General features: G+C 43.1%; 1 protein-coding gene and 1 long non-coding RNA gene across 2 annotated transcripts in view; one reads left to right on the top strand and one right to left on the bottom strand.

Moving 5' to 3' along the window:
* Nucleotides 1-3,966: 3,966 nt before the first annotated feature.
* Nucleotides 3,967-10,300, top strand: LOC109377529 (uncharacterized). Its single transcript, XR_002122890.1, has 3 exons — nucleotides 3,967-4,386; nucleotides 4,556-4,663; nucleotides 5,217-10,300. It is a non-coding gene; the product is annotated as an uncharacterized LOC109377529 (long non-coding RNA).
* PRKAR2A (protein kinase cAMP-dependent type II regulatory subunit alpha) overlaps nucleotides 7,735-20,996 on the bottom strand; it is a 75,786-nt gene continuing 62,524 nt past the window's right edge. Inside the window, exons 9-11 of the mRNA XM_019633896.1 lie at nucleotides 14,525-14,590; nucleotides 11,991-12,132; nucleotides 7,735-11,610 (exon numbers count right to left, since the gene is read on the bottom strand). Of these exons, the coding sequence (XP_019489441.1) occupies nucleotides 11,477-11,610; nucleotides 11,991-12,132; nucleotides 14,525-14,590 (342 nt within the window). The 3' untranslated portion in view covers nucleotides 7,735-11,476. The remainder of the gene's footprint in view (nucleotides 11,611-11,990; nucleotides 12,133-14,524; nucleotides 14,591-20,996) is intronic.

The following is a 20,996-nucleotide window of genomic DNA, read 5'->3' as shown; positions in this document are numbered from 1 at the left end:
GTTGCCATGGGCTACCGTATGTAGACAGCAGCCAGTGTGAGTGGGCCAGCAGCCGCTGTGAGCAGCTGTCCAGAAGCCAGCGACTGATCTGCCTCACCCGGGAAGAGCGCAATGATGGTGCCAACTTGGGCCAGTGAAGCAACGTCCTCCACAACTAGACTGAAGAACAAAAGGACAGCAGCTTCTCTGTTCCCTTCCCCCAATTCCCCAGCGCTGTTCCCATCCCCCAACTCCCCAATAAAAATCTTAAAAAAAAAAAAAAGGTCAGACTCACCAGAAAACAAGAAATGCAAATCTAAATGAAAAATGTAACAATGGCAAAACTGTGGAGAGACTAAAATGATGAGTAGTTGCCAGGCATTGGATGGGGAGGGAGTAATGGATTTTTTTAGGGCAGTAAAACTGTTCTGTATGATACGATAATGGTGAATATTTGTCATTAGACATTTGTCAAAACCCATAGAATATACAAGACAAAGAATGGACTCCATGTAAACTATGGACTTTGGGTGATGATGTGTCAACATTAGTTCACTGATAGAAACAAATGTACCACACTGATGCAGGGTGTTGATGGTGAGGGAGGCTGTGTGGTGGGGGTGGATGGGGTATATGGGAACTCTCTGTACTTTCTGCTCAATTTTGCTGTGAATGTAAAACTGCTCTAGAAAGGAAAGTCTTTTTTTTTTAAAGAGTAACAATGAGATAAGTCACTTTCTATTTAGTAGACTAGCAAAAGCTAAAAAGAGCTGTACCAACTCTTCTGTCAGGCATGTAAGGAAAAGGATTTGTCTAAACATTGTTGACAAGGGAAGATCAGTTACAGCCTTTTTGGAAAGCTATCAGGCAAATTCCAGTAAGATAAAAATGCATATACTTTTGGACCTTGTAATCCAAATCTTGGGATTCTCACTTATAGAAATCAAAGCACTGAGATGTGAGCTGTATGGTCAGGGATATTTATTGCTACATTATGAGGAGTGGAAAGAAAATTGCAATGTGATGGCCCCTCCATAAGGACATGGTTGGAGACATTTCAGTGCTTCATAGTTACTATGCTGTATAACAAATTATCCAAATCTAGTGGCTTGAAACTATAACATTTATGTTGCTCACTAATCTGTCATTTGGGCAGAAGTCAGTGGATTCTGCTCTTCTCTGCTGCATGACTCTGAGCAGCTTGAAAGTTGGGGCTGGAATCACCTGAAGGCTCCTCACTTAAGTCTGGTGTTGGGTGCTGGCTGTCAGCTGAGACTTTAGCTAGGGCCTGAACACCCACATGTGGCTGCTCCGTGTTGTGGGCTTCCTCACAACGTGGTGGCAAAGTTCCAAAGATGATTGTCCTGAGAGAGGGTGCCTGCTGGAAGCTGTATCACCTTTCCAACCTAGACTTAGAAGTCACAGTGTCATTTCTGTCTCCTTCTATTCATTAGAAAGAGTCACTATGGCTGGGCTATATCCAAGGAGAGGAAAATTAGACCCCGCTTTTTGTGGGAGAATTATCAACAAGCGTGTGGACAGACAGACTTTATGTCACCATCAAAAAGAAGGAATTGGGAGGCCAGCCTGGTGATGCAGTTGGTTAGAGCACGAGCTCTGAGCAACAGGGTCGCTGGTTTGATTCCCACATGGGCCAGTGAGCTGCGCCTGAGCTGAGCTGCTGCTGAGCTGCCAATGGGTGGCCAGATGGCTCAGCTAGTGAGAGCGCATGCTCTTAACAAGGTTTCCCGTTCGACTCCTGCATGGGATGGTGGGTCCCCTGCAACTAGATTGAAAGTGGCAACTGGACTTGGAGCTGAGCTGCGCCCTCCACAACTAAGATCGAAGGACAACTTGACTTGGAGCTGATGGATCCTGAAAAAACACAATGTTCCCTTTCCCAATTCCCCAACACTGTACCCTTCTCCAATTCCCCGATAAAATCTTAAAAAAAAAAGGAATTGGAATACTACTACTTGATTTGGAGGACCTGCCACACAGTTGGGATGAGAAAAATAAGATGCAGAAAATTGTGTACAAGATGATCTAAATGTGTACAACAAACTGCTCTGTACTTATATACATGTTTTTATAATTATATAAGCAAGGAAAAATGTAGAAAACATATATCTTGTAACTATGGGTTCCAGAGAGATGGTGAGAGAAGGGAGAGGCAGGGGTAAGCAAAAGAGGAAAAGATAAAAGCCTGCTAAAAAACAGCAGTTAGAATAGGTTCCCCCTTACCCTGTGATTATAGGTGTATATTTAATTGTATGAAGAAAGTATTTTTTGGAGAGGCATGGAGAGGTGATAGGAGCAATCAAGAAAATCAAGGAAGTAGCGACCACGTGACCTGAAAACTCAGGATAGGTGCTGCTGACACTGTGCTTCGTCTGAGTCTCGTTTTGTGTGTTTGGCCTGTGAGAATTATTCAGCAGAATGTCTTTGTTTTATGCACCTTTTTGTATCTGTTATATTTCATACTTAAAATTTTTGTTAATTAAAAAAAAAAAGGAAAAGGGTGGCTGGTTAGCTCGGTTGGTTACAGCGCAGTGCTCATAACACCAAGGTTGCCGGTTTGATCCCCACATGGGCTGCTGCGCTGCGCCCTCCACAACTAAATTGAAATAACTACTTGACTTGGAACTGATGGGTCCTGGAAAAACGCACTGTTCTCCAATAAAAAAAAAAAAAAAGAAAAGGAAAGAAAAGCAAACTTTATAGAAGGTCCCAGTGAGTGAAGAGATGAGAGAGGGACTCTGGCGGGACCACTGGACACTCAATTCAGCAGTGTCCCAGACAGAGGTCCCAGTGAGCAGTGTGGAGGTAACACCCAAAGCCATGCTGTCCCTGACAGAATCTCCCTGGAGGGGGACAGGAGAACCCAGAGTGGAGCCCTGGGCCACTCCAACATTTAACTGTAGTCTGGGTAAAGCTGGCAACGGAGGTGGGAAGAAAACCAGGAGAACTGGGTGTCGCTGAAGTGGTCCTTGAAGCAGGAAGGAGGCGTCCACTACTTGGGCAGAGACTCCAGAGAGCCAGCAAGTACACTGGCTCTGCCTGTGGAAGTCACTGGGGACTGAAGTGGTGAGAATGGGAGGTGAGGAGGGAACGGCTGAAAGTCTCAAGGCTTTTGCCATGAAGGGAGAACAATGTGGCAGGAGCTTGAGGAAGACTTGGGGAGGAGCAGAGGAGATTTTGACCCATTGCTTCTGTTTTCTCCCTAGAAACAAGGCGAGGCCATTGCTGGGGGTGGGGAGTAGGGGTGCAAGAGGTTAGAAGTTGGGCCCAGGGCCAGGCAGTAAGCCCTGTGAGGGGCCTGGAGATGAAGGATGGCAGGGAGGCACTGAGCAGAGCTGGTCTCAAGGATGTAAGTAACTAGGTTGCAGGCAGGAATGGGCCAGGGCAAAGAGGTTGTCCAAAGCTGGAGGGGCAAGAATTAGACCAACGGGTCAAAGTGGCTCTTCTGCGCTGGAGATCGCAGTTGCCCCAGGGTGTGCGTGTGGGCAGTTGCTGCTCCCCTGCCACACTTTGTCCCTCCCAAGCAGCCCTGGCTGGGGCCAGAAGAGGGGTGAGGGTGGGGGGGGGTGGTACGGGTAGAGTTGTCTGGAATCAGGCACGTCTCCACATCCCTTTTCCTGCCTGTTGCTTAAACTGAGCTGGCCCTTCTGGCCTAACCCCACCCACTCTGGCCTGGAGTCCTCCCAGGGCCCCCAGCACAGGAACATGATGTTCCTACCAGGGCAGGGGTGGCTCCCAACACCCCCCATGTCCCCCGCCCTCCACACCCACAGCCCTGGGATGCAGGCCACCGAGGGGAGGAGCTGACTGCAAATGATTCCTAAGATTGTTTTACCCCAGAACAAAAGGCAGGAAAATTATCAAGAAAAGGATCTCACAGGGCCAGGCTGAAGGCGGCTAGAAGCACGTCCTGGACTCACACGCCCTGTCCCTGGCACAATCGCACAATCGCTAATCAGGCAGTGAATTGCTGGGGCACTCTGGGAAATCCCCGTTGTGCTGGAAAGCCTGCCTGGTCTCAGTGGGCCCCACTCCAGCACTCTTAAGGAACCTTTGCCTGCACGTTGTAAATCTGGCCTAGAACCAGTTTCTGGGTGCAAGGCTAGCCCTTGGGTTATAAACATAGCTTTACCCATTTATTGGGGATGAGGCTAACCCAGTTTTCAGTTGTGAGGCCAGTTCTCTGTCGGGAATTGGGGGCTGTCAGGGAGTGGGGGCTGTTTTTGCTGTGAGCCAAAGATGCCAGGCTTAAAGTAACCACAGGGGGAGAGACCGCACCTGCCACTGGATCCCAGCCCCCTGTGTAGCTGGGCCTTGGCTCAGCCCAGGCAGGTGAGGGGCTGGGCTGGAATCCCTCTGGGCCTATGCCTGCAGGGAAGGCCAAAGGTAGGGGGCACTGGCTCTGTGTGTGTGTGTGTGTGTGTGTGTGTGTGTGTGTGTGTGTGTGTGTGTGTGTGTGTGTGTGTGTGTGTGTGTGTGTGTGTGTATGTCTGGTGTGGGGGTGGGGGTAGTGGGCGTGGTGGCGGCTTCACACAAACTGCCCCCTTCTTTACAGAGGAGCAAGCAAAAAAGAGGCCCTGGATGAGGGCTCCAACTCATCTTCACTGGCCTGGCCTCAGGCAGGAGGCGCTGCCAGCTGGATGGAACCATGTTGAATTCTGAGGTAGGGCAGATGTGGGCATTTTGTATGTTCACCCACAATGGCGGCCCAGACTTCAGGATCTTGGAGTCATGTGCTTTCCACCCCCCAGCTGCATCCTGGTTTGGGAAGTACTCTGGCTCCCAGGTCTGCATCTGCAGGGGGAACAGCCCCTTTCTGGAGTCCAGGCCGATTCCTGGGGGCTTCTGAGCCTGTGGCCTCATTTCTCACTCCGTGCATGAGGTCATCTGCACATTTCTGGGACAGGATGCCAGGGTCCAGGTAGCTCACTCGCTGTTCTGACTTCCCCGGACTTTGGCACATCTGCCCCAAAAGCCTCTTCTCTCCCGCCCTGTAGGCCTGAGACTTAGCTTCAGGTCTACTGCTCCTCCGGCTGCCCGGGCTGGGCTCATGGCAGGCACGGGAGTGTGTATACAGGTGTCTCTTCCTGTCCTGGCCTGTCATTTTCAGAATGAAAACGTCCAGTTTAACTATGCTAGGATGTTATGCTGGACAGTGCTGGATTGCTTAGCTGGTGGGTCTGGACTTTAGCTTTTCTTTTTCTCCTGTTTGCTAGAAAAAAGCCAATTGCACACTCCTGCTTCTTCATTCTGTGTGTTGGAGGACCTGGCCAGAAAGGAGATTGCTGGATCCTGGCTCCCAGCAGAAAACACAGTGACTATTGACCCATGGCTCAGTGCAATTCTGCAGAAGAGGAAGGGGTAGGCCATGGAGATTTTGGCTGGTACTGTTTCAACTCCTTCCCCAAGAGCTGACATGCAAATGCCCATTCTTTTTACCTGTCAGGATGGACTGACTGGTGGAGTCAGGTCCTGCTGGCTTTCTTAGTGTCTGGAGAAACTCCCAGCCCCCCTTTGGTTTCACACTCTAACCTGGCAAAGCTCCTCTGTAGCCTTTATAGCTCTGTAGTCTATAAACGGGCTGGGCACTGCTTGACTCTGTATTCTCAAAGACAAGCCAGATAACTGGTTTTATAGAATAGAAAAAAAGGCCCACAGGATCAAGGATTCTGGATGGGAAGAAGCCAGAGAGGAAGGGGTAGAAATGTCACTTGAAAGACACTTTCAGAAAAATTTGATTCTTAGCGTGTCATCACAGAAGGCAACCTAGGCCAGAAAGGCATCTCTGGCCAACTTGAGTGACGTTTAGAATGACTAGCACGAAGGTAACAATTTCCAAGGGGCCCCTATCTGGAGAGTCTTTTTTCAAATCTTAAATCTAGTTGTTCTCCTTTCACAGCTCTCCCGATGCTTTGGCAACCAGGATTGCGTGATGCAAGATAGAGCAGTAAGGGACATTGCATGCTTGTGTGTTCAAACCACTCACTTTACGAAGAGGCAGTGGCAGCCCAGATAGAGAAGAGCAGCACGATCAAGGTCAACAACAGGCCTTGGGAGCATGTTTCTGTGTTGAGTCCAGAAATATGGAGGATAAGCTCCTACAGGCACTGGAGGAAAGGTCTAGGATGGCCCCGGCAGACCTCAGTATCGTCACTCTTGCTACAATTTCTGGGGTTTAAGCACAGTGTCAGGAATGTCTACGGCAGGACATCAAGATTTGTTCACTGAACAAATGAGCTGAGTCAGACCTAATTTCTGACATTCTAATTCAGAACTTGGATAATACTCATCTGAATTCACAACTGATTGTTCAGTATGTTCCTGGTTAATACTCTGCATTTTATCAGCATATCCCCAAATCAGGTAACAGTGATTACTGGCCATCATCTGTGATGGGGCATTTGTCTGTAGGGAGGATGAGTAAGGGAAGCAAAATTCATACTTAACACGATGCCTTGTGAAATGACCCAATTTCCTTCACCATGTTATAAGTAATACTGTTTTAATTCTGTTGTTATAAAACTGATGCACTACGATCACTGAGGATATATTCAAATAACTTTAATAGGACAAATTTCTAGCTTCTTGTTAGAACGTACACAGGAAGCAAAGTCCTCATGTGACGTTCACTCTTCAAGGCTGAGACTGTGGACAATATTATCTTGACATTGTCCTAGCATTTCTTACCTGTTCATAGCAATACCACCACCCAAGCCACAAAGGTCAAACCGTATTTAATTTTTAAAGTCTTGAAACAAGGCCAGTTTGGCTTTGAGGGTTTTCAACTAGCAGTTTCTTGGGCCCCACCTTGGTATTTTGTAGGTTCACCCCTTTTTGGCCCTTTGGTACTGCCAGGTGAAGGCAAGATCAAACTGGAACATGATTTTGTTGTAGAATGAGCTCCCTTTAGTCACTTGGAAAGAAACTGCAGGTAGAGTTTCACAGAGTCATTGCTAGTTCTGGTAGCCATGTTACAGAGAAGGAAATGATATACGTAATATTGTCAGACAGGAGGTGATTTCTGCTAGGCTTCAATGGTGAGTACATCTTCCTGGCAATGGAGGTATTGGATGCCCTTGCACACCATCCCCAACAACTCAAAACTGTGATGGTTAATTTTATGTGTCAACTGGACTGGGCCACGGGCAGCCCACAGATATTTGGTCAAAACTTGTTCTGAGAGTTTCCAAAAGGGTGATTTTGGATAATATTAACATTTAAATCAATAGGCTGAGTAAAGCAGACTGCCCTCCTAATGTGGCTGGGCCGCATCCAATCAGTTGAAGACCCTAATAAAAAAGGCTGACTCTCCCCCAAGTAAGACAACTCTCCTGCCTGACTGCCTTCGAACTGGGACATGAGTTCTTCCTGGATCTGGAGCCTGCCAGCCTTTGGACAGGAACTACTCTATTGGCTCTTCTGGTTCTCAGGCCTTCAGACTCAGAAGGTTGTCCTGGGTCTCCAGCTTGCCAACTAACCCTGCAGATCTTGGGACTTGCCTACCTCCATAACTGCATTAGCCAGTTCTTTATAATAATAAATCTCTTTACACACACACGCCCTACTGGTTCTGTTTCTTTGGAGAACCATAAATAATACATGTGCCCAGGCCTCGTCTCTCATTTCCAAGAGCTCATACCCCAATCCCAGCAACATATCTGCCAGAAGAGGGCTATGATGGCCTGTAGCCCTGAAATGAGAGGACAAACACATGACACAGGCTGTACCAGAAAGTCAGACGTGATTTGTCAGCCTTTATTAACCAAGAGCAAAGCCGAGCCCTAGAGTTTCCTTTTTAAAAATCCCAACCTTGTTTATGGCAAACAATGCTTTAATTATATGTTCAATACTACAGAGCAAGAATTAATAATTTTCCAATCACTTATTCTTCTGAGATTAAAATACAAGTGTAAAACAGGTTAAAATAAGATTCTCCCCAATGATTTAAAAATAATTCCAATTGAAAGACATTTCAAACACTATGTGTAGAACTCAGGACCAAAAAAAGACCTTAAAACATTTTTACCTTTGAGGTAGCACAATAATGCTGAATTAGATTTCTTTTAATACAGTGAGCTTAAGAAAACAATGAGGAGTATACCTTTTGCTCAAGGTGGGCTAAATGGTTTTCTGCAAATCCCCCATGAGGTTAGTGACAGTTTTCTCCTTTTTTTTTATAAATTTTTTTTTAAAAAGTATAAAGATAGCCCTGCAGTGTGTAAAAGGAAACCCACGGGAAGGCTGCTTCCCATAAAATAGACATTAGAATCATTGAGGAACGTCAGCAGTCAAGACAGGAGGAACAAGAGGTAATTGTAGTGAAAAACCAAAACAACTTGTATCTTGGCAAGATTGGTTTACAAGTGCATGTCAAGAACAAAAATTCCAACATCAGCCAACTGAAAACAAAAGATAAAAGATGACATTCATGGGTCTTTTTTCTCTTTGTGCAAAACAATGCTCTTGCCATTTTTCTAAACGAGAGATTGGTTTGTACACTGTGACACAACATGGAAATGCTGTGTGCCCAGGGTGTTTGCCAGCGGCACCACTGATGACTCTGCCATTGTGAGCAGAGAATCTGGGCGATAAGAGGATGAACACGACCTCTACTAGCTAGAGAACCATTCCTTGCAACTTCGCTGCTGAATTTGCTCATTAAACTCCTCAAAGAAAAACTCCACCCTGCTTTCTGAGAATCTATGGCAATTACATATAACACAGTTATATATAAGGACTCTCGACTAAGGGGACAGAACCCATGAACCCTTCCTTCAGAGAATACAACCAAAAGAGAGTGGATGTGATAACCTGGGGCCAGAAGGAAAGATAATACTGCAGGTTGGACCTCAAGGCTCTCAGGAACATTCTCCGCCATCCAAAATCAATAGCAAAGTCAGAAAAGAGGGCTCGTGAAGCTCTAACCCACAGAAGAGAACAATATGAAACAATTAACAAAGGGATCTCTTCCCAACACACCCTCCCCATGAGGCTCAACCATCAGTGCAGGGCTTGCCTGGCACAAAGTGGACACCAGAGCCTTGAGTTAAACTTGTTACCACCTTTGACTTCCCATCCTGCAAAGAGAATTGAACAGTTAGACTCCTGGCACCTTGGTAATGGCTGTGTCCTATTTCACTTACACTGGTCCCTTTCAGGTCTCCCTTTCTCAAGCCAGACCTCCAAGGGGCTCTTGTATGCCGTGAAGGGCTAGACTGATCATCTATATGTCAATGTGTAATTAGATCAGGAGGACTTAAACCTGATGAATTCTACTCTGTAAAACAGCAACCATCAGTGAGTTGGGGGTGTCAAAGAGACTTCTGTGAAGAAGACTAAACTGGGAAGTGCAAGAAGGCAGGATGAGAAGGCTTCTCCCCAGAAGCATGCATAAGTGACTCTGGCACGGAGTTCACAGCCAGTCCTAACTAATGCTGGAGTGGGGGTGCAAAGGGAGCATCTGTTTGGTGTTTAAACACAGTCCTCACGTAGTCTGGGGCTAGATTTCTATGTCACTCTTGAAGCCCAATATACCTGTTTCCTTTGCAAAAAACTGGTGTGGTTCTTGTCAGCTAAAGTGCAAGGTCTGCTTTCTTAACTTATTTGATAATAAAGCAACACCACAGAAAAGAAAAAAAATCGTGGGAAAACCCACATGGCTTTCCCAGTGCTAGCTGCCTGTTTTGGAGTATTAGTTACAACGTTTCACAATTCAGAGAGCTGCAATGCAGGCTACCTAGAGCAGTCTGAAAAGAGTCCTGCTTTCACTCCAAGGAGCACAAGAAAAAGGGAGAATTCACCAAGACTGTGGTGAGTCACCACTCTGGAAATCTCTCGACCATACTGTCTGGCAAAAACAGAGCCTGACCTATGTGGACAATGGAAGGTGACCATGTGGGCTCCGTCACTATCCACAATAGGAATGAGTCAAGCCCCAGCATGTGATCTCTTAGGGATTTATTGAGTTACATAAGTTTTAAAAAATATCGTAAAGGGTTTCTTGATTTAATATAAACTTGGCTATGACATTCAAATTTACCTTTATGCAAATTTCACATTGCTCTTGTAACATCTGATTCTAAGTCATTCTGAAGAAAAAATTTCATTCTGAAGTGTATCTAGCTAATTAGGATAATTCATCAGAATTCTACCTGTTATAATTAAAAGGCTAAAAAAGTTTTAAAATACAAGCTAAATTACTTTCCCCTGGAATTAACAATTGGAACCCCAAATATCCTAACATCTTAATTAGAAAGGTCTTCACAGTAATTCTATAAAACTGTAAATGATGCCAAGTTTTGAAAACTAACAAAAGAGTTGACCTTTAGGATGAATGCCTGAGTCAGCTGACAAACTGATATATATAAACACATCCGAGGGGAATTCCCTAAATAGAGAAATATTTTTTTAATTAAAAAAAAATAGCTGCTGCTTCTTTAAAGAGTTTAAAAATTGATGGTTCAGCAGCAAAGCTATGTGTTAACTCTAGAGTAGAAGTCAAGGGCTCTCTTTGTAGGACAGACTCTTGCTGGCACACTGCCACCAGCCAGTAGAGACAACTGGAAACAAGAGGGGGCGGGAATTATCCAGGAAAGTATTTGGGTCAGTTAAAGTGATGGCACCTCCAGACCCTGGCTCCTTAGAAATGGACAGTAATCCATCCATGCAAATGGCACAGAGATTAAACAAAACAAAACAAAACAAAGTCTATGAAAACAAAACAAACCCTCCAACCCAGAAAGCCTTCCCTGGCTCTCTGCTACCTGAAGAACGTGCTGAACCCAAACTGTCTGTGCGAAAAATGACGGATCAGTGTGTTTTGGGTGCTGATTTGCTGGGCCCTGGGCAGGGCCCTTCCCTCAGCATCCCTGTGAGTTTGGAGACAGCTGTCATGTGTGCAGCTTTCAGCAGAAAGTACAATGCCACAAGAACACAGACCTCCATCATATCTGCCACCATTTTCCACTGTAGAACCAAAGGCTACAATTGTGAACAAATGTGGACTTTCTCAAAGGATAAATGAGGAGATCGAAGGCGACAACATTTCCTCCCTTGAGAAGGGTTGGGGGAGGGTGTCTACAGTTATACAGCAGGTTTGTGCAGACCTGTGGTAACTTCCAAAAGCAACAGTAGCAGCAAGAGAGGAAAGGAAGGTGTTTACCCTTTGGACTTTGTATCAGGCACTTAAATTGTTGGAGAGACATGCCATTTTGAACCAAAGATGTGAAAACTGGGTTGGAATAATCATTACAAATGGTTTAATAATGGGCTGTCAGAGAAAAGTGGAGGTGCAAGTCAAACCTCTACCTATCCTTTAGTGCTGACTTTCAAGTTTTCTAAATGCCCACAGCCATAGTAATGGCAGCAGAGGTGGCAACAGCAGGAATAGTTCTGTTGTGTCTGTTTTCTGTGTGTGTTCTGTGGCTGACCGGAAGGTTTTGGTGTCACACTGAGAAGGCTCTGGGGTGTGGCACACCTACTCCCCGGGATCGATCAGATCCATGCTGGAGCCAAACATCTTCACCAGCTGTTCCTCATAGTGTGAGATGTTCCTCTTCATGATGTCCATGCAGGGCCCCAGAAGCCTCTCGAATGCTTGTACATCCATAACTGCATTGTTCAAAAACACGAGGGAGAGAATGAATTCTCTACACCAACAATTCAAAGTCATTTTCCTCGTGCAAACCTTTCCTTAAATACTAGGGGTGCCAAAAAAAATGTATACAAGTGGACACTTTGGTCAACGCTGCTCAAGCAGTTCTCTGTAATCAGAAGTGTCTGGACGCTGATGGTAATCACTCTTGTAATTGCAGAAGTCAAATGTGACTTGTATACATCTTTGTTATCAGTATTACAATTTAATAGCCTTTTCCTTTCTTAAAATGTGTATACATTTTTTTGGCACCCTCTGTGTATACACTCAGGTTATAGGAGAGACTTTAGGAGGACACTGGCCACTTGGAAAAAATAGCATAAAGAATTTTTCTTACCTAAGCATTTGACATCTCCCACTGCATAAGCCGAAGCAGCTCTGGGTTTGTTGGTGACCAGTGCAAGCTCTCCAAAGTATTGCCCCTTATGGCAGCGGGCAATCTCGACCTCCTGGTTCCCAGAATCTTTGTTGGCTTTAGTCTAGAGCAGGCAGAGAACATGACCCGGGCTGACTCCAGAAGCACATGTTCAGTTGCACACACTTGCATTCCTTTATCGGTACACTTAACACAATTACTGAGAAATTCATTTGCAGACACTCTTGATTGTACCATGTAAACTGTATGGGCTAATTTCAGTGGTCTGGTTTCATCAGAGGAGCTGGCTTTCACCTGGTGCTTCATCTGAGTCCTAACACCTTTCAGTTAGTAGCTAATTATCAAGAGGTAAGGAGCAGACCATTTCCTTTTGAAGATTTATATATACATTAATAACATTATATAATTATGATATAATATATAATAATATATATTATATTATAATGTTATATATTAACATATAATCATACATATATACATATGAATACTCTCCGTTTGGTAGATGCTGACTTCTGAGGCATGGGGGAAAAGACAAGGTCTTTTGCTAATTCTTTCTAAATAATGTTAATGCTTTTCTTAGGTAAAGAGTCACAATCCTGGGCTGCTACTTTCTAATTTGAGACCATGCCTTTCTTGGACCATACTTTACAGTGACCAATTTTCTTTTTAGGTACTGTCTATATCTTGTTAGTGGTCCCCTCCTGCATTTTTAAAGAAGAATCAAGAAACTAAATTTTTATTTTTTATTTTTTTTATTTAGCTGAGTCATCCTGCCACCTTTTGGCAGCTCAGCGGCAACTCAGCTTGGGCCGGGCATCGAACCGCTGCTGCTCAGAGCTCAAACTCTTGAGCGAGCTCTTAACCAACTGAGCCATTCAGCCGGCTAAGAAACTAAATATTTTTAAAAATAATGTTCAGACTTGAAATTTGGTGGTTTAATTCTGTATTAAGAAATCAGGCAGGTTGTAATTTCTGCTTATCAAATTACTGAAAATAATGTACTATGTTGTATTTTTTATCTACAGTTTCTTTTCTTTCTTTCTTTTTTTTTTTTTTACAAATCACTCCACTCCACTAAGCTAAGCAATAGCATGTTTAAGTATAAAATTATTTAGAATTTATTAAGAATTAATAATAAATTAATCTCAATTAATTTATAATTAATTAGTCTCAATCGCTAGGAGCCACTTTATGTTATGGGTGGATAATTTTTTAAAGATTTAGAAAATAAACAAAAGTCCCACACTAACTTACATGGTTTGGCCTTTCCTGCTTCCACACTTCTGCTCTGACCTGTTTGCTCTTAAGTCAATCTGCCCCATTCCAGCCAATGGTCTCTTTCCTATTTCTGTAGCATTCTCTGGGACTATAGACATGTTTGTGCCCAACTAGTCCCTTCTCTAGAGCAGCATTTATCACACTATCATGCCAATACCAGCTCCCTGGGGGTTTTGTTACAATGTAGATACTGATTCAGTAGGTCTGAGGCAGAGCCCAAGACTGTATTTCTGACAATCTCCCCCAAGTCCCCAATGCCACAGTGCTGCTGTTCCTACACACTTAAGACGATGTTGTGTGTCAGTGAGTATCTGAGAAATGTACAAACATATATCAGTAGACTAAAAACTACAAAAGAACACAGAAGTTTCAAACTATTGCTTCATGTGAAACAACAGATCTGTTTTTAATTAGGAATCAAGTTATATTATGAGCAGTAATCATATTTTTCTTTTTTCCTTCATACTTAACTTTTACTAAAGATATTCTGTAAAAGGTTTCATAATAGATTAACATTACATATAGCTCACTATTTTAACAAAATCTATAGTCTAAAAAATTAAAAGAGGTTAAATCTGGCAATGATAGATTTATGGTTATTCATTCCTTCTACCTATAGGTCATCAGTTTTCTAGGTCTCCGTTATCTATCAAAGGGCATAATAATAATTGTCTTAGAGACCTTCCCAGTGCTCTAAAAAGGTAGCTATTTTAATATTTAACACCTACATGTATTTTTATTTTTTATTTTTTTATTATTTTTTTTAGCTGAGCCATCCTGCTACCTATTGGCAGCTTAGCGGCTGCTCAGCTCGGGCTGGCCTCGAACCGCTGTTGCTCAGAGCTCAAACTCTTGAGCGAGCTCTTAACCAACTGAGCCATTCGGCCGGCCCTACCTACATGTATTTTTAAATTATACAGTTCCCTCATTTTCTACTAGGGTGTTTATCTTTTCATTGTTTTGTAGGCCAGTATTTCTCATATCATTAATTACATAACAGAGGCAAAGGCTACAGGAACAAGAAGGAATATACTAAATCTCTACCAATGGATGGGCTTAAACATGAGTCTTTGCCAGTCACATACCTTACCTAACACTGATGGTTATGGTACACTAAACATGCTTCACATTACTTGAAGCAAAGAGTTACTTTTTGTGCATACACGTGGCATCTGCATCTTCCCTGGCATAACTTGCACCATCACACATAAACTCACCTTGCTTCTAATCAAGATGCTCACTTCGCCAGACTCTATAATGTAAAAGCTATCAGCCTTTTCACCCTGAAAAGGGAAAGGAGGTCAGGTAAGAGCCATACACATGTATCGAAGAGGGACATAGAAATAAGATCATTTTGTCATTGCCTGAGCTCTGATTTGTATTTATTTTCCAACTCTACAAGTCAATCAATAGCTAACAAATTCAGAACAGAATGAGAGGATCCTAATCACAGGGGGTAAGTCCAATATGATTGACACACATCTCTCACTTCCTAACATGGAATGCTGACATTTTTCTCCATGAATATGCCCAGGCTGCCAACTGCACAGTGCATCACTATTCTTACTGCTCATGTTGGTCCACTATTGAAACATATAACAAGGGATCAGTAGCCAAGACTGCCACAGACAGTATCAAGGTGACTCCTGGCTATGCCTGGGTTATGGGGCCCAGGGATAATCTTAACCATCAAATGCAACCCTCCAGAGGACAGCGTGGACCTGGACAAAGCCCTGCCTTGGTGAGGAAGGTGCTTTGATGTGGGCTGATGTCACCCTTATGAGCCTCAGGCTTTTCTTTTCCTTGTTTTGATTTTAACCCATTTAGCTGAACCAGTCATTCAAGTAACTCAACAAATAATTAAGCACTTACTATGTGCAAGGTGCTGTTCTAGGTATTTGAGATGTATCAGTAGACAAAACAAATATCCTTACCCTTGTGGAATGTAGTCTGGTAGGGTAAATAAACTAAATTATCAACATAGTGAATCAATAAATTATGCTGTTGTGTAGAAGTGCTATAGGAAAAAGTAGAGCAGGGAAGGTGGGGTCTGGAGTGCTGGGGGAGGAGGTGGCTTCATTGAGAAGGCGACATCTGAGCAAAGACTGGAAGGAGGTGAGTTAGGCAAGCAGGTATGGGAGAGAGGCTTTCAGGCATACTTCAGCAGACTGTGCCCTCACTCTTAACCTCTGAAGCAATGACCATCTATACCGGATAATTCAATACTCATCATGGACTCTCACTCCATCTGGGTCTTATGTCTTCAGTGAGAATGAGAATGTACTTCTTTTGAGCATTCATAAGACTTCATATCCTTTGACCACCATACAGCACTCCAAGTGGGCACCATACGAAGCTGAGGCTGACATTCCTGAGTTAATCTAGTGCCAGGTCATCATATAATAATCACTGCTCCTTGTAAGCGAAAGCCACAGCCTTATAAAGGCAGGTCTGTGGGTTTCTGTGCTGCTATGTTGGGTAGCCACCCTACAGCTGCAGAGCCAAATCACTGTGAAGTTCTAGCATTACACATAGCATTGTATGACAGGAGTTGATGAAGGGTAGGGAGCCATGAAAGAATCTAGAAAAATCAACACAAACATAAAAATCTGTGTTGATGAACTTGAAAAGATATAATAAAAAGGACAGCTGGCCAGGGACTCTCCTGACAGCATGTGTGGTCTGGAAAACATCCAGAGACAGGCTGAGATGCATGCTAGGATTCCACAATCCCCTGCAATAGGCAGCGGCTTCTAGTCCTCTGCTGTCTCTGGGCCCCAGCTGGACACCTGTGTTAGGCAAGGCACCCTCCTCAGAGGGTAAAGAACAACTGGGCTGCAGGAAGAAGGGAGTGTGGTATGTTGGTACTAAAGAGTCACAGCTGTTGGAGCACAAATGGGGACTTGAAGTAGAAGTCAAAGTGCTGAAGATCATCAGTGATCTTCAGACTTGTAGGAAACTTTCTAGTTTTAAAATGCCCATAATGTAAAAGAAGAAAGGCTAAGAAGTGAAGAGCTAAGAATCCAACTCAAGAGAATAGGAAAAAACATAACAAAAAGTAGAAGGAAATAAGATAAAGATAGAAAGTAATGAAATAGAAAACAAACATTCAATAGAATTAGTAAAGGCAAAAGATGGTTCTTTAAAAAGACTAAAAAAATTGATAAGCTCCTGGCAAGATTGAGAAAAAGAAAAGAGAGAGAAGGCACTGAACAGCATTAGGAATGCAAATGGGAACATCATTCTAGATGCTTTGGATATATAAAAGATACTAATAGGTACACTATGACCAACTTTATACCACTAACATTGAATTTTAGATGAAATGAATAAACTCCTAAAAAACAGATCTTACCAAAACACACCAAAGATGAAACAGAAAATCTAAATCGTTTAAAAATTAAAATAATATAATCTGTAGTCAAAATCTTCACACAAAAAACTACTGGTTCCATAAAATATCCAAGAAATTCTAGTCTTACACAAACTCCTCAGATAATAAAGAGAGAACAGAATCCCAATTTACATTATGAGTCTAACATTATCATGCTATCAAAATATGACAAGACATTATTATAAGAAAGGAAAATTATAGACAAATCTATAGCAAAATATTAGCAAAGTGGATTCATTGATATATAAAAAGAATACTACACAATAGCCAAGTTGGTTTTTTATCTCAGCAACACAAGTTTGCTTTAACATTTGAAAATCAATGAAATCACTGAAGTTCTGTTCATAGTAGCTAAAATCTAGAAACATCCCAAATGTCCATCAGCAGTGGGAAGGCAAACAGTTTATATTCACACACTGGAATACTATACAGCAATGAAAATCAACAAGCTACAGCTGCACACAATGTGAATAAACACTGAGTGAAAGCAAGATGCAAACAAAAGAATACATACTTTCTAATTCCACTGACTGATAGGAATTAAAAAAACAACAACAGCAAGACTTGGCCATATTGTTTAGGATGTATACTTAAGTGGTAAAAACTACAAAGAAAAGCAAATATGTGACTACCATAAAAGTCAGGAGAGGGTGGGAGGAGGGGCTGTGACTGGGAAAAAACTCAAGAGGGTGGGGCAGCTTCTGAGGTGTACGTCTCTGAAAATATCAAGGAAAGAAACTGGATTATAGAATAAATTCAACTTTACAGAATATGGTTAAATTTCTCTCCAGTGTGGTTCAGCTAAGTTATCTCCTATTAACAGTGAATAAAAGTTCCTGCTACATCCCTTGGAATTCTCAGATTCCTGCTTTTTGCCAAGCTAATAGGTATGACAATTTTTCATTGTGAGTTTTAATTTACATTTCCTTGATTACTCAATGAAGCTGCAGCCAACTCATTCCTCACTGACGCCAGAACTATGGTTTTAAAAATGTAATTCTCATCCTGTCATTCTTCCTCTCAAAACCCTTTGAAAGTGTTTCTCAAAGGTTTCCACTAAGTTCTTTTTTTTTTTTTTAATTGGGGAACAGTGTCTTTTTCTAGGACCCATCAACTCCAAGTTGAATAGTTGTTTCAATCTAGTTGTGGAGGACACAGCTCAGCAGCTCATGTGGGAATCGACCCGGCAACCTTGGTGTTGTGAGCACTGCACTCTAACCAACTGAGCTAACCGGCCACTCCATCTACTAAGTATTCTTTTTTTTTTTAAAGATTTTTATTGGGGAATTGAGGGGATGGGAACAGTGCTGGGGAATTGGGGGAAGGGGAACAGACAAGTTGCTGTCGTTTTGTTGTGGAGGACGTTGCTTCACTGGCCCAAGTTGGCACCATCACTGAGCTCTTCCTGGGTGAGGCAGATCAGTCGCCGGCTTCTGGATGGCCGCTCACGCTGGCTGCTGGCTACACATGGTAGCCCATGGCAACCCACTGCCACAGGGGCTGCAGCCTACTCCGTCGTGGGCGACTCACAGCAGCCCAGCTCCAGGTTGAGCTGTTGTTCAGCATCTTAGCTGTGGAGGGCAGTGTCACTGGCCCTCATATGTGGGATCCAAACCGGGGCCTTCTGGCATCCCAAGCCAGTTCTTAACCATTGCGCCACTCGGCCGGCCCCATCTACTAAGTATTCTTAATGCAAGGGCATTAACAATGGCATGGTCTAGAGCAGTGGTTCTCAAACTTCAGCAAATATCAGAATCACCTGGAGGTCTTGTGCTTCCAAAACCAGACAAAAAAATCACAAGGAAAGAAAACTACAGACCAATATCCCCCATGAACAGACACAAAAATCCTTAACAAAATTTTAGCCAATTAAATCCACTAATAAATATAAAAGGTAATATATCATGACCAAGTGGAGTTCATCCCAGAATGCAGGCTTAATTTAATATTCAAAATTCAATCAACGTAATTCACCATATTTGTTAACTAAAAAAACCCCCAATATGAACACTTCAATAAACACAGCAAAAGCATCTGACAAAATTCAATACCTTTTCAGAATAAAAAAAAAAGCAACTCAGGAAACTAGGAACAGAAGGGACCTTCCCAACCTGATTAAAGGCATTTTAGAAAAACCTAGTTAACATGATACTTTTTTTTTCCCCCCAGGGAGGGCATGTTTCTGATCTGGGCACTACCAGGGGCACCGACTGCCCTCGCCAGTGAATCAAAACCAGCAGATTCTCTCTGAGAACTGTAGCACACCAGGACAAGAGCTGTCAGGATGTGACTCTAGTCTCGGGAACATGATACTTAATGGTGAACAAATGACTGTTTTCCTCCTAAGATCAAGAACAACACAAAGATGTTCGCTTTCACCATTTCTATTTAATACTGTACTGGAGGTCCTAGCCAATGCAATTAGGCAAAAATTTTAAAAATTAAATTAAATTAAAAATTAAAATTAAAAATAAAAAAATTTAAAAAGGCATACAGACTAGATAACTGTCTTTGTTCATAGACAAAATAATCATCTAAGTAGAAAACCCCCAAGAAGCTACAAAAAAGTTATTAGGACTAATAAATGAGTTTAGCAAGGTTGTAGATACCACAGGATCAATATATAAAATTTGATTGTATTTCTACATACTAGCAATAAGTAACTGAAGGGGAGGCCAGTTAGCTCAGTTGGTTAGAGCACAGTGCTTGTAACACCAAGGTTGCCAGTTTGATCCCCACATGGGCCACTGAGTTGTGTCCTCCACAACTAGATTGAAACAACTACAGTAATACCTCAATTTGCAAGCATAATTCGTTCCAGAAACAAACTACTAGTACTGCAAGACATCGCTTTACCAAGTTAAAATGTATTATTAGGTTGGTACAAAAGTAATAGCGGTTTTTGCCATTATTCGCTATTACTTTTGCACCAAGCTAATAGAAACATTTGCTCGTCTTGTGGAACACTCACAAACCAAGTTACTCGCAATCCAAGGTTTTACCATACTTGACTTGGAGCTGATAGGTCCTGGAAAAACACACTGTTCCCCACCCCCCCCGCCAAAAAAAAAAAAAGCCTCTAAATTCATTAAAAAAAAATTGGAAATTGAAAAAGAAAACAAACCACTTACGATAGTGTCAAAAATATGAAATATCCAAGGATAAATTTAACAAAGATGTGCAAACTACCAAATATTACCCAAAAAAGTTAAAGACGACCTAAATAAATGGAGATATACCATACTCATGAACCAAGTCACTGCAGTGTAAGTGCCAATAAGCTTTTCTGACTGCAACGTTAAGTGACTGAAAATGAGCTTCTGGTTGCTGAGGCATCCATTTCAAAAACACACATCTCAAACAAACATATTGCCAGCTATACAACTAGATAAAAAGCTAGGCCAGCCCCACCCATGAAATTCCCCTTTTAGAAAGCTCTGGGTAACCTAGAAAACTGGCCACTAGAGTGACCCCACTTTTCCCCTCCTGAGCCTTAATTCCTGCTTTAATGTTTTAAATTTCCAATAAACAGTGAATCCACCAAACCCACGTCACCCCACCCTCATCCCCAATAATGGCAGAACCCCAGGTCCCCATGCTTGCTCTCTATCTGCAACCTCGTTGTGTGTGGTCCTGGCCATGCTGTGTAACCTCTAGGACCTATGAGTTATAAACCTTGTTTTTTCAAAGTTCCCTGATTGTTGTTGGTGAGGTGCATCTTGTAATCATGAGAACCACAAGGGGTGGTCCAGCCACAGCACTGGCTCTGGTTAGGAAAATGTATGTGGAGGCTCGCCACAGTACAGGCCCATGTGACTGCCCCAGGCATTCCTAGCCAATAACACCACTATTGATAGGCTGAGACAGAACACTCACTACTGTTAAGATATCAATTTCTCCTCAAATTGAACTATAGATTCAACATAATCCCAATAAAAAAATCTCGCAGGCTTTTTGGGTAGAAATTGGTAAGTTGGTCCTAAAATTTATACAGAAATGCAAAGAGCGGGCCGACCGAGTGGCGCGTTGGTTAAGAACTGGATTGGGATGCCGGAGGGCCCGGTTTGGATGCCACATATGAGGGCCAGTGACACTGCCCTTTGCAGCTAGATGGTGAACGGCAGCTCGACCTGGGGCTGGGCTGCTGTGAGTCGCCGGCAACAGCATAGGCTGCAGTCTCCTGCTGCAGTGGGTTGCCATAAGCTACCGTGTGTAGCTGGCAGCCAGCGTGAGCGGCCAGCAGCCGCAGTGAGTGGCTCTCCAGAAGCCGGCGACTGATCTGCCTCACCCGGGAA

Source organism: Hipposideros armiger, unplaced genomic scaffold (genome assembly GCF_001890085.2).
Source record: "Hipposideros armiger isolate ML-2016 unplaced genomic scaffold, ASM189008v1 scaffold_18, whole genome shotgun sequence".
NCBI classification, from domain to species: domain Eukaryota; kingdom Metazoa; phylum Chordata; class Mammalia; order Chiroptera; family Hipposideridae; genus Hipposideros; species Hipposideros armiger.
Note: the sequence above shows the minus strand (reverse complement) of the source record. Positions and strands in the feature narration are given on the sequence as shown.